Source organism: Brassica napus, chromosome C3, assembly GCF_020379485.1.
Source record: "Brassica napus cultivar Da-Ae chromosome C3, Da-Ae, whole genome shotgun sequence".
NCBI lineage: Eukaryota > Viridiplantae > Streptophyta > Magnoliopsida > Brassicales > Brassicaceae > Brassica > Brassica napus.
Window position 1 is genome coordinate 72,552,598 of NC_063446.1, and position 11,675 is coordinate 72,564,272.

Here is an 11,675-nt window from a genome sequence, read left to right on the forward strand (position 1 = left end):
TTGAGACCACCATTTTGAATGAGACAGGCCCCTGCATCATGAGTAAGTCTGCCACAAACATCAAAGAACCCCTGAAGCCTCTCAAAAGTAAGACGCAGTAGTGTATTGACGCCCGCCGTGAACTGGAACTGTCTCTGAAAACGAAGTGGCTCATCTACGTTCCAGTTGACTCTAACTCTTGCATAGTCACATCTTCCTGCTACATCAGCCGAGTAATCAACATCCAGATACATACCCAATGCCCTCCCAATATGCATTACAATATCTTGGCTCATGAATTAGAATGGGATTCCACGGATCTGAATCCAGAAAAGAATGAAGTTGAGCATCAGTGGATTGAAAGACGCGGTCCATCTCTCAATGATCAGCATACGATCAGCAAAAGCCCAAGGACCACGACGTAACACCATCTCCATGGACTCCTCTGAAGGAAAGACAAACTGGAACTGTCTACCCTCAATCATTCTCCCGTAAACGCCTTTATGTCCCCAGTTTCTGGGAAGAATTGCAATGATTGATCGAATGTTCTGTCTGTGAGGCATCACCGGTCTTCCAATTAGCACGAATCGATTCTCAGCCGCTGCTTCATTGACTACTTGCACCGGTAATTGAATTGGCGGATCCTCAGCCCCCAAATTGAGATTTTGCATGTCTATCTGTATATTATCCCCCATTTGGTGATTGACAAAGAGAATGAGATGATGAAAGTAGAGGAAGATGTTATGTAACCACAGGAGAACTCCAAGTTCCTTTAAATAGAGATCTTGTTGTGTCAGTTGCGCCAGATCGCCATCACGATTGAAAAGAAAAATCGTGGAGATAACCGTCAGATAATGGCTTCGTAGGGTCGCCCATGATCTACCATTAACGAGAGAATAGAAAGCCGTCGCCGGGAACGCGAGGGTTAATCGGAAAAGTCCGACTCTTTTTTTTTTTCTAAAAGAGTTTGATGAAAGAGTTTGATCAGAAAAAAAAAAAGAGAAGCAGTGAAACGAACATTATCCTGACATGTCTAATGTTCATTGGTCCAGTGTGACAATGAGGCCATTGGTTTGTTACACGTCATCCTACCGATAGGAAAAGAAAAAAAAATATTTTGGAGAAATCATTAACGGCGCGTAGTTGGTTGGCTAAATCGAGAACAATGTCCCATTTTGTAGTTTCATTGATGCGCTTTCTGTCGTTTTGATGCATATATAAAAACAGTGAAAATGGATGGATTCTTTTTGTACGTGGGTGCCTTGGCTTGACCATGTGCTGAATCTAAATAGCATTCATTATTAGTCTCTCAACTCTGAATAGATACATTTTCCATTCCAAATATAAAATTCTGTAAGTATTTAATAGTATTCGTGAAAATTATAAAAATAAATGTTCGTACGAATCAATACTTGAGGGAAGAAGATATGATGGAACAATTCTAATAGAGTGAGTGAAACCGTTTGGGATTTCTGAATTTACTTCGTGTTTTTGCATCTATATAGCTTCCTCTTTTGGATGATGTCTTAGTTTGGAACTTGCATTTTCTATTTTTGTTTTTGTTTTTGTTTTCTTTTTGCATTTCCTACTTTCGTTTTTTTATTACATTATTGTGTGGATATGTATAAATGATAATAGAAAATAATAAGAAATTTTTACAGACACATTATATCTTTGGAATAACACATTCAGACACTTGTGGCGGGAGGCACACATTATCTATGTGGAATGTCTTATCTACCCCTCAAATACACTCTTTTCTAATTACTTTATGTGTCATTAAATAATAAAAATTTATAATTTGTAAATTCATTTCTTTTTCTCTCTCTCACTATCAATTTTCAGATCTACTTTTTCTCGTCCATCTTCTATCGGTTCTCTCTTTCCTAATCTTTTTATCTCTGCAAGTTTCCAATTTTCTTTAATTTTTGTCATCCTCTGTCACCATGACGAAATCGAAGAACTCAAAAAAAAAACGAAGATTACTCTGAAGATCTTGTTGTTGTTCTTTAAGTGCTTTCTGTTATAGCTTATGGAATCAATTCTAGAATAAATAGTTTCTCATCTTACTGAACATGACGAAAGTCTCGCAAGCGAGCTGAGGATACACCTTTAAATTTTGACTATTTTCAATTTGACCCCAACAAAACTTTGGAAGATTTTGAACTTTAAATTAGATCTCCCTCTATCTTACGTTCACACAAACATGTTCAAGGTGTATTTTTAGGATTGAATATCCAAATTTATATGCCCACACAAAACTGTACATATGAATTTATCCATATAATTCACTATTCTATGTTCGGGTACTACTATCTTTTCACATTTTTCATATTTGTTTTGTCCATGTCCATATTTTTTAACGACCAAACTTTTATTATCCATGTCCACACCTATTTGTTCACCAAAGTGGCTTACACAAAATACATGTACATAAAAACTACACGGTATGCATAAAGTACTTGTCCACAGATACTAAGAAATTATGTAAGATGATTAGGAATATAAGAACTTGTCCAAGAAAACACGTCCATGAAACTTAGTTCATGAAACCACATCCACGAAAATTTTAAAGAGATTTTCTATATTTTTTATCCATCCATATCCACATCTTTTTATGTTTACGTATTTTTCTTACATGTTCACAATTTTGCATCCACACTTCTTATGTCCATACATTTTTTTATATAATTGTTGAAATATATAAAATATATATATGAAAATGGATGTTAAAATATAGAGAAAAACAAATTACAATTTATTGTAATAATTATACTTTCTTCAAATGTCTTAAACTCTGAGAAAAAAAACAAATAAAAACATAAGAACTTTGCAAAAAGAACAAAGAAAAAGTTGAGAAAAAATAAATAAAATAAAAAAATGTAGTCATCCTCTAGTTTCTCTTAACCAAGCGTGAGGGATACTGCTGTAAAACCACAAGGGGTGGAAGAAGACAATGTGTCCCTCAAATGAGAAGTGTTTTATCTTGTCAAAAAAAAGAACAATGTGTCTGATGATGTAAGGCACTATATGGTTTTCGATTTTTTATTTTTTAAGTTAATAGAATATTTTTAAAAATAATAATGAAAAAGGAGACTACAAAAACAATCATTTAATTATAAAAACTGTACGTGTTAATATTGGATTCTGGGTGGTCAATGCCAGTGTGCAGAAGCGTAATCGCATCTATCTAACCGAAATAATCCCAGTGATAATGTGGACTCTGAGTCTCTGACGCCACTTTTGAAGGACAAGCGTCATCGTTGACCAAATCTACATTTGCTTTTACTATTATATTTTTATTTTAACCGGTACAAAAACACCAACTCTCTTCTTTCTTTCTCTTTTGAGAACAAAAACATTTACAAAATGTTGAAAAAAAAACATTTACAAAATTTACTTCTCCTAGTTTTCTAGTATCATACTTGATTTTTCTTTTGAAGTTGACTATTGTTGACCAAAAAAAAAAGAAATTGACTATTGAAAAAATTAACTCAATCTAAAAATAAAACATATTAAAAAGCAAATTTAATTACAAATGAGAGCAAATGAAATTTTGAAGCATAACAGAAATGTAAAGTGATCAAAGCTTCAATAACTATCATAAAGATTACACAAGTCTAATTGCTGGGTAAGTATATCAGGGTTAAAATAATTTATCAGGATTCTCATATGCTTAAAAAACATAGTGAGAGGGTTCAGTTTTTGATTAATTTTATCAATTCTGTGGGCAAGGGAAAGAGACGAGTAACATGGCTTGTTGTGACATGTGTTATTGCGTTCACTCCATAGAAATTTAATTACAAATGAGAGCAAATGAAATTTTGAAGCATAACAGAAATGTAAAGTGATCAAAGCTTCAATAACTATCATAAAGATTACACAAGTCTAATTGCTGGGTAAGTATATCAGGGTTAAAATAATTTATCAGGATTCTCATATGCTTAAAAAACATAGTGAGAGGGTTCAGTTTTTGATTAATTTTATCAATTCTGTGGGCAAGGGAAAGAGACGAGTAACATGGCTTGTTGTGACATGTGTTATTGCGTTCACTCCATAGATAGATCACGATCTAGAAATGCAATCGGACCAGAGTAAAGTCAAATCTTGTTTCACCGAGGATGTAGCAGCGAATGGAATGTAATACTTAACATTTAGATTAAAAAAAGAATGGAATGTAATACAGTCCAGTCCAGATCAATTATGATGATATTTTGAAAATGTAAACACTCCACGTTTTATCGAAAGACAAAAAAAGAACACACCATAGGGTTTTGAATTAAGCCATATAAAACCAACAAGATGTTTATAATTTGAAATCATGGCGAATTAATATGGTTTTTTTACATGGTTGTATTAATCAAAATAAATTTACCCATATTATTTTGCTTTTCAAATTCCCTTTTTAACAATTAAAAAGAGTGTAGATTGCATATTACCACTTTTTTAGTTGTCATCAGTCATAGCCATAACAGCTATAGACAATGAACAATTCAAGATTTATAGGACAATTGCATTTAAATGAAATCTCGAAGCTGGATTCAAGATTCATAGAACACTTGCCCTGAGTACAACCAATAAAGATATATAGAAACACATTTTTCTCTATCCCTATAAAGTCGTTACTCAATAAATTCACCACCATTCCTTCAATTTTGACGACAGATTACTGTATAATACTCTATGTTAAATTAAGCCGTATGTACAGTACTAACCAAGTATGCAGCAGCAAATGAATTATTCATAATACTATAAAATTTAGTTTGACGTGTTACGCAAATGCCTCCTTTTAGTGAAAAGATGACATCAAGATTCATGTTTATCACTATTGAGGACTTTTGAGCCGGGCGAGACTAAATAACAACTATAAAAGAGAGGCTTTTGAATTAAGTTTTATTAGCTTTTCTTTCATTTTCTTTAAACAACCTAACTTGTTCCAAAAGAAACCACCATCTATTGTATACATGATGGCATATTTTCAAAGTATACGCACATAAAAACGTGTGTTTGGAAGCATATGAAGTATAACGCAAGATTTTGGTAAATTGGGCCAATATTCTCTATTATATGCTTAAACAAAATTTTAAGTAAGAAAACCCTTGTGTAAAAAAACACAAAATGTTATGTAGAAATACATAACATTGGGAATTATATGATTAAAGCATAGTTAAAAAAAAATTGTTAGTCTATGTCGAAGACATTTTTCTGGGAGAGAGGAAGATGATGACATAATATTTATACGTTTGATAATTTCTTGTTGTAAAACAATTTTTGGATAAAAACATATAAAATTATGCAAATGTCGGCATACCAAACCCCACTTTACCACGCTCATATAAAATTATAACTTGTAAGAACATTTTTTATGGAACGTTCTCAAAAAGTATCTCAAGATTAAAAGGAAAAAGAATATGAATAGAATCAAAATATATTATCATTTGACTGTTTCATGAAAAATATGAAAACATTTTGTTATTTTCTAATTGGTTCAAATTTCCTTTTAATATTATAGTTTAACTATATGACTATGTTCTACTAAAATATTATATTAACTTGTGTGTTCCAAAAATTATAATTTAATTTGTAATAAAGTATGTAACTGGCTTAAGAACAGTAGTTCAGTATATCGCTTAAAACCCTATTTTAAAAATATTATACCAAAGAAAATACTCTAACCGCTCCATTATCAACTAAGATATACTTTGGCATACATATAGTTGCTTTTGTTTATTGACATATACATATATGTTATATACACACTACACACTTTTAATGGTTCGATCTTCAATTACTTTGACATAAATGGTCGAATATAAAAAGCGGAAGCTCATATTTTTATAACAGAATCTGTTTCCAGCTGTTGAAAATTTGCAATGACTACATAGATATATATATATATATATATATATATATATATATATCTTTGTCACAACGCAATGCTATTATTTTCTGATTTTTTATCAGTGTATATATGTTATTGTTGGGCAAATCACATCTAATATTGCTGTCGTTTGGATAGTATAACTTCTAAAACTTAGTTAACTGATTTAATCTTTTAAAACTAGTTTTACTTCTTTCTCTCTTTTTTGTGCACCTAAACACTAGTTGTACAAACTGAAGCTATTAAGTTTACTTCAAATTCTGGTATACTAACATTCGGATCGACATTTGATCGTATTAATTAGATATAATGTTTACATTTGGGTGTATATGTAAACATGTAAATGTAAGCGTATAGTTGGGTATACGAAAGTGTGTTAAAAATATACTAATAAAGAATCAGAAATTACACTCTATAACCAATAGAGATGCCTTGCAAACTACGAGGTAACTTATTACACCGATGTGATTATTGATTGCTATCATACCCAAACCTATAATGCTTGTTAACTTTTTGCGGCAATATTTTTGTTAACACTATTTACAAAATAAATTGAATTAAAGAGTAAGTATAGTCTATACTTATTATATACTCCATCGTTTTATAAAATTACATATTATAGAGAAAAATTTTGTTTCAAAAAATCTATTTTTTTATTTTCAATAAATGTTTTATTAACTAATTGCAAACTTAAAAAAACTTAATTGTACTTATTGAATTTTTTATTGACTTAAAATTATGGAAAAAAAGATAATCACAAAAATTATGTAAATTTAATGTGTTTTATTAAAATACGTGAAAAATCTAAAATATGTAACATTTTGAAATGGAGAGAGCATGCGTGTGTGATTATCAGTGGCCAACATTTTGTTCAGAGTTGGTTAATTTTCTTTTTATAATGTGAGAATTCTAAACACTTTTTCTGTATCCGTCGGTAATGAGCGTTAATGTATTGGATGTATCAACTTCATATAAGCTTTCATTTTCGTGCTCTTATTCACCACTTTAATGTACTGGGAGGTTTTTTTGCCAGCAAGTAATAATCTTAAGTGGATTTTTCTGTGCGAAAGACTGGTATGATATGGAAGGCTCTGTTTTTTTATTTAATTTAATTGCTAATACAATGAACTTATGTAAACTAGTCAATAAAAACTTGTTTAAGTTGACTGACTTTCAACATTAAAACATGTTATCGGATTTTGTGTTAGTAGTATTAACTTCTTACAAGTAACCTTAAAGTGTCTTTATGTGCGTGTGACTGGTATGACATACTCTATTTTCATTTAGTTGCCATTGCTAATACATTGAACTTATTCATCCAATATACAAATGTACAAAAAGTGTTTTTATTGTAAAGAAAACAAGAAGCAGTTAAGAAGCTTAACTACGAGAAAATACGCAGTAGTATATAACACATATTTTTCTACTTCTATAATCAACTTCAAATTCACTTTACAAGAAGTAAACAAAAGCGTTTACGCGAAAATATATAAAACAATACTGTATCACATGCCTGCTCTCTACAATTGTCTTTTTAGGACAGAACACAATAGGTTGATCAAAAAAAAAAAAGGACACAACGCAATAGATTGTCTAAGAGCGTAGGCGTCACTTCCTATAAGCCGCGAGTTGGCTTTCTGGAATGTAAGCGTCAAAGTACAAAGAAAAATGAACAGTATCGAAGTAAGCAGATTTTGTAAGTATACTCATCTACAATATACATAGTTATATACTTAACTATCTTATAAAAATATTTTTTCTGATTAAACGATAAGGCGAAAAATTGGAAAGACTAAAGCAAAAATAAACACGTCTCGTGAAGCAGCAGGTGAAGAAGAAGTGTTATTTTGTACATTTAATATATAGTTATTTCCGAAATTTCTTATTCATCTTAATATCTTAAATAAAAAAAGCTAGCAGAGGAAGTTACTTTACTCAAACAAATATTAAAAAGGTTATAAAATTTAGATTATTATTAATTAAAGATGATTTAATATATATATATATATATATGCTATTTCTGCTTATCCATAATTTAAAGGGTTCGTTAATTCAAGGTCCTGCCAAATTTAAATTTAGTAATACCTTTGCTTTCCGATTTTTAGTACAAAAATTAATTTCTTTTCCTTGTCAAATGAAATAAATTAATATATAATATTCGGTCTGCATCTCCATCTTCACTCTTCTTCTTCTGTGAAGCTTCTCTCTTCTCTCTCTCTAGACACTCACATTCATTCTTTGCTTCACCCTTTTAAATCACGAGATCCCCATCTCTTTCACTTTCCCTTCCATGCCTTTGTTCATAGTATCTAATCCTCCTCCCTTCGTCTCCTTCTCCACTCTTCGCCGTCTCCATTAACGGCCATTTGAAACCTTACCGAGAAACGTCCGTTAGAGTTTCCTTCCATCATTCACTGATCTCGTTTTGATTTTTTTCTTAACCGGAAAATAAAATAAAAAAATGTCACCGTCAGGTAAACCGGTCCCTCCCCGTGATTCATTAACCTCCGAGATTAATAAACCGGATTTTCGCGAGCTAGATCTCGGTTCACCGGTTTCTCCGCTCCGTTCTCAGCCACGTGGACTCACCACAACCACAACAACAACAAGCAGCAGCAGCTCTAGCTCCTCCGGATCTGTAACTAGACATCCCCCGGTTATCGGAAGATCCGGTTCGGTTCGCGTTAGTCAATCCGGTTCGAGTAGTGGCAACCTGAGAACGAGTCAAGCCAGATCCGACTCGGTTACTTCCAACTCACAACCACTCGTCTCCTCTTCCACTCAAAGCTCCGCCACTTCTCCAGCTACGGCGGCGAATGTGCTTCCCACCGGAAACATCTGCCCCTCCGGGAAGATCCAACTCACCGGAATGACGCAGAGCCGCTCGAGAAGCGACGTTCTCGGATCCGGCACGGGAACGTACGGACACGGCAGCATAATGCGAGGCGGAGGAGGAAGCGGCGTATCTCCGGCGAAGCCTGTTGCTCCGGTGACCGTCGGTGGTTCCATCAGAAGCAGTCCCGCCGCGATGTTAGGTTCGGACGCAGAGGAAGTGAAGAGAGTAGGAAACGAGATGTATAGGAAAGGTTTGTTCGGCGAGGCTTTGAGGTTGTACGATAGGGCGATAGCTTTGTCGCCGGCCAACGCGGCTTACCGGAGCAACCGAGCCGCTGCGTTGACGGGTTTGGGTCGAGTCGGTGAAGCTGTGAAGGAGTGTGAAGAGGCTTTGAGATTGGATCCCAACTATGGAAGAGCTCATCAACGTTTGGCTTCATTGCTTATTAGGTAGTTTCTCGATGCTGTGAGGAGACAAATCTTTTACTTTTTTTATATGTTGTCTGAATATTGGTCTAGGCGGCGACTAAGCGAGTTTTATTAAATGATTTTCTAAAAAAAATTGGTCTAGACATTGAAAAAATCAGTCTAGGCTTCAATGTTTGTTAGACAAAAGCTCTTGCCTTTCTGAAAAACTTCATGTGTCTTGTTTGATTGGTTGCAGATTAGGACAGGCTGATAGTGCAAGGAAGCATCTTTGTTTTCTTGGGAAACCATCTGATCCTATGGAACTGCAGAAGCTTGAAGCTGTTGAGAAACATATGAGCAAGTGCGCAGATGCGAGAAGGCTTGGTGATTGGAAAGCTGCTTTGATGGAAGTAGATGCAGCTATTGTCTCTGGAGCAGACTTTTCTCCACAGGTAATTACTCAACTTATCTCGGATAATAGTCAGAACCGGAATCAAATGTTGTGTCTTAAACAGTGTTTTAAAAATCGGTCTAGATGGTGCGGCTATTCGGCTAATTGGATCTAAAACAAAATGATTTTTTAGATGATTTTCTTAGATTAATCGATCTAAGCACTAAAAAAGTTGGTCTAAACGTCCACCTAATCAATAACCTCATATAAAGCGCAAACATTGTGTCTTAAAAATGCAGCTAGTTATGTGTAAAGTAGAAGCACTCTTGAAACTTCACCGGCTTGATGCTGCCCATTCAAAGCTATTAGAAGTTCCCAAAGTAGAGCCGTTTCCAGCATCTTGTTCTCAGTCTCGGTTCTCTGGTATGGCCTGTGAAGCTTATACGCATTTCGTCAAAGCTCAAGTCGAGATGGCTTTAGGAAGGTAAGATTCAAGAAAACCAATGTTAAATAAAACTATTAATATCAGTTTTTTTAGAAAAAGGTTAAAGAGCAGATGATGACTTCTTGCAGGTTTGAAAATGCAGTGATGGCTGCTGAGAAAGCTAGCAAATTAGATCCACGAAGCAACGAAGTTGCCATGTTACACAATACCGTTACATTGGTCGCTAGGGCTCGTGTTCGCGGTAACGATCTCTACAAATCAGAAAGATACACCGAAGCAAGCTCAGCTTACGCAGAAGGCCTTAGGCTTGACCCTTGCAACGCTATTCTATATTGTAACCGAGCAGCTTGTTGGTTCAAACTTGGAATGTGGGAACGCTCTATCGAAGATTGTAACCACGCACTGCGGTTCCAGCCACGTTACACAAAGCCTCTTCTCCGTAGAGCTGCCTCAAATAGCAAGGTACACTAATCAAACTTTTAAATTTTGTTGTAAGCTTAAGGGATTGAGATTTTCTCTGTTTGAACTGTAGATGGAGAGATGGGCGGCTGCAGTGAGTGATTACGAAGCGTTGAGAAAGGAACTGCCTCATGATAAGGAAGTTGCTGAATCTTTGTTTCATGCTCAAGTCGCGTTGAAGAAGTCTCGTGGAGAGGAAGTTTTGAATATGGAGTTCGGTGGTGAAGTTGAGGAAGTTTACAGCCGTGAACAGTTTAAAGCTGCCATGAATCTACCAGGAGTTTCGGTTATCCACTTCTCGACGGCCTCTGATCATCAATGCAAGCAGTTATCTCCGTTTGTGGACTCGTTATGTACTCGCTATCCTTCTATACACTTCCTCAAGGTAAAGTTACATGAACAAGTCATAATAACATAGGAAGACATTGACTCTAATGTCTTACCTTGTTTTATTGGTTAGGTGGACATAGATAAATGTCAGTCTATAGGTAATGCAGAGAACGTGAGGGTTGTGCCGACAGTGAAGATATACAAGAACGGTACTCGTGTAAAGGAGATTGTCTGTCCAAACAAAGAAGTATTGGAGTACTCAGTGAGACACTATAGCAGTTAGTTAATACACTTTTAAATCCACTCTTTTTCACTCATTACCCTCAATAATCCCACTTAACATCATTACCAGGGAACCTCATTAGTGTAGAGTTTTCAGCTCTTTATGATTTGTTCATTCATTCCCCCCCCCCCCCCCCCCCCCCCCCCCCCCCCCCCTCTTCATTGCCCTGTGATATGTTCTTCTTCCATTCATTTTTCTCAGATTGAGATTTGCATTCGCTCCTCTTCGTCAGCCTTCACTTGTTTAGGTATTGACAAGTGTTTACTGGTTGGAGATTACTCTTGTGTACATAAGAGAAGTTTGTATGTGAGTGAAGCAGGGGGGGCTTTACTAAAATGGGCAAAAGAGGAAGATTTGGATTCTTCATTTTTTTTTCTCTTTGTTATTCTTTAGAGCGTAGTGAACCATCTTGTCATTCCATTTCTCCTCTTTGTCACAACATTTTCATCAATAAAAAGATACTATTCTCATTTTCCTACAAAGTTGATGTTTTTTTTATGTTTTGTACATTCTATACAAATTCATGTACAACTAACTAAATCTAAAAATATTCTAGGAAAATATGAGTTTACTGAAATATGTATACCTTTATGATATAAAAAATGAATTTAGATATAGTTTTATATTTATCATTAATTACTATTTCTTCTGTTTAAGTGTCGTT

At 34.6% G+C, this 11,675-nt stretch overlaps 2 protein-coding genes across 3 annotated transcripts; one reads left to right on the top strand and one right to left on the bottom strand.

Annotated features, from left to right (window-relative positions):
* Window positions 1–278: 278 nt before the first annotated feature.
* LOC125583378 lies at window positions 279–674 on the bottom strand. The gene has a single exon (XM_048750227.1). The coding sequence runs from the start codon at window positions 672–674 to the stop codon at window positions 279–281; it is 396 nt and encodes a 131-aa protein (XP_048606184.1).
* Window positions 675–8,035: 7,361 nt separating this feature from the next.
* LOC106377291 (TPR repeat-containing thioredoxin TTL1-like) lies at window positions 8,036–11,481 on the top strand. 2 transcript variants are annotated; one of them, XM_048750596.1, is made up of 7 exons: window positions 8,036–8,862; window positions 8,896–9,145; window positions 9,360–9,555; window positions 9,794–9,978; window positions 10,068–10,401; window positions 10,472–10,783; window positions 10,859–11,481. In XM_048750596.1, the coding sequence occupies exons 1-7, from the start codon at window positions 8,322–8,324 to the stop codon at window positions 11,009–11,011; spliced, it is 1,971 nt and encodes a 656-aa protein (XP_048606553.1). In that variant the 5' UTR covers window positions 8,036–8,321; the 3' UTR covers window positions 11,012–11,481. The 2 variants fall into 2 exon arrangements, with proteins under 2 accessions (XP_048606553.1, XP_013672944.2); XM_013817490.3 differs by having other exon boundaries at window positions 8,036–9,145.
* Window positions 11,482–11,675: the final 194 nt, after the last annotated feature.

Excerpts from the sequence above, each read along its gene's own strand:
- LOC125583378 (XM_048750227.1), bottom strand. The coding sequence starts at position 674 with ATGGGGGATAATATACAGATAGACATGCAAAATCTCAATTTGGGGGCT.
- LOC106377291 (XM_013817490.3), top strand. The coding sequence starts at position 8,322 with ATGTCACCGTCAGGTAAACCGGTCCCTCCCCGTGATTCATTAACCTCC. Across the intron at positions 9,556-9,793 it reads GAGCAGACTTTTCTCCACAG|CTAGTTATGTGTAAAGTAGA; the intron begins GTAATTACTCAA and ends TTAAAAATGCAG. Across the intron at positions 10,402-10,471 it reads GAGCTGCCTCAAATAGCAAG|ATGGAGAGATGGGCGGCTGC; the intron begins GTACACTAATCA and ends TTTGAACTGTAG.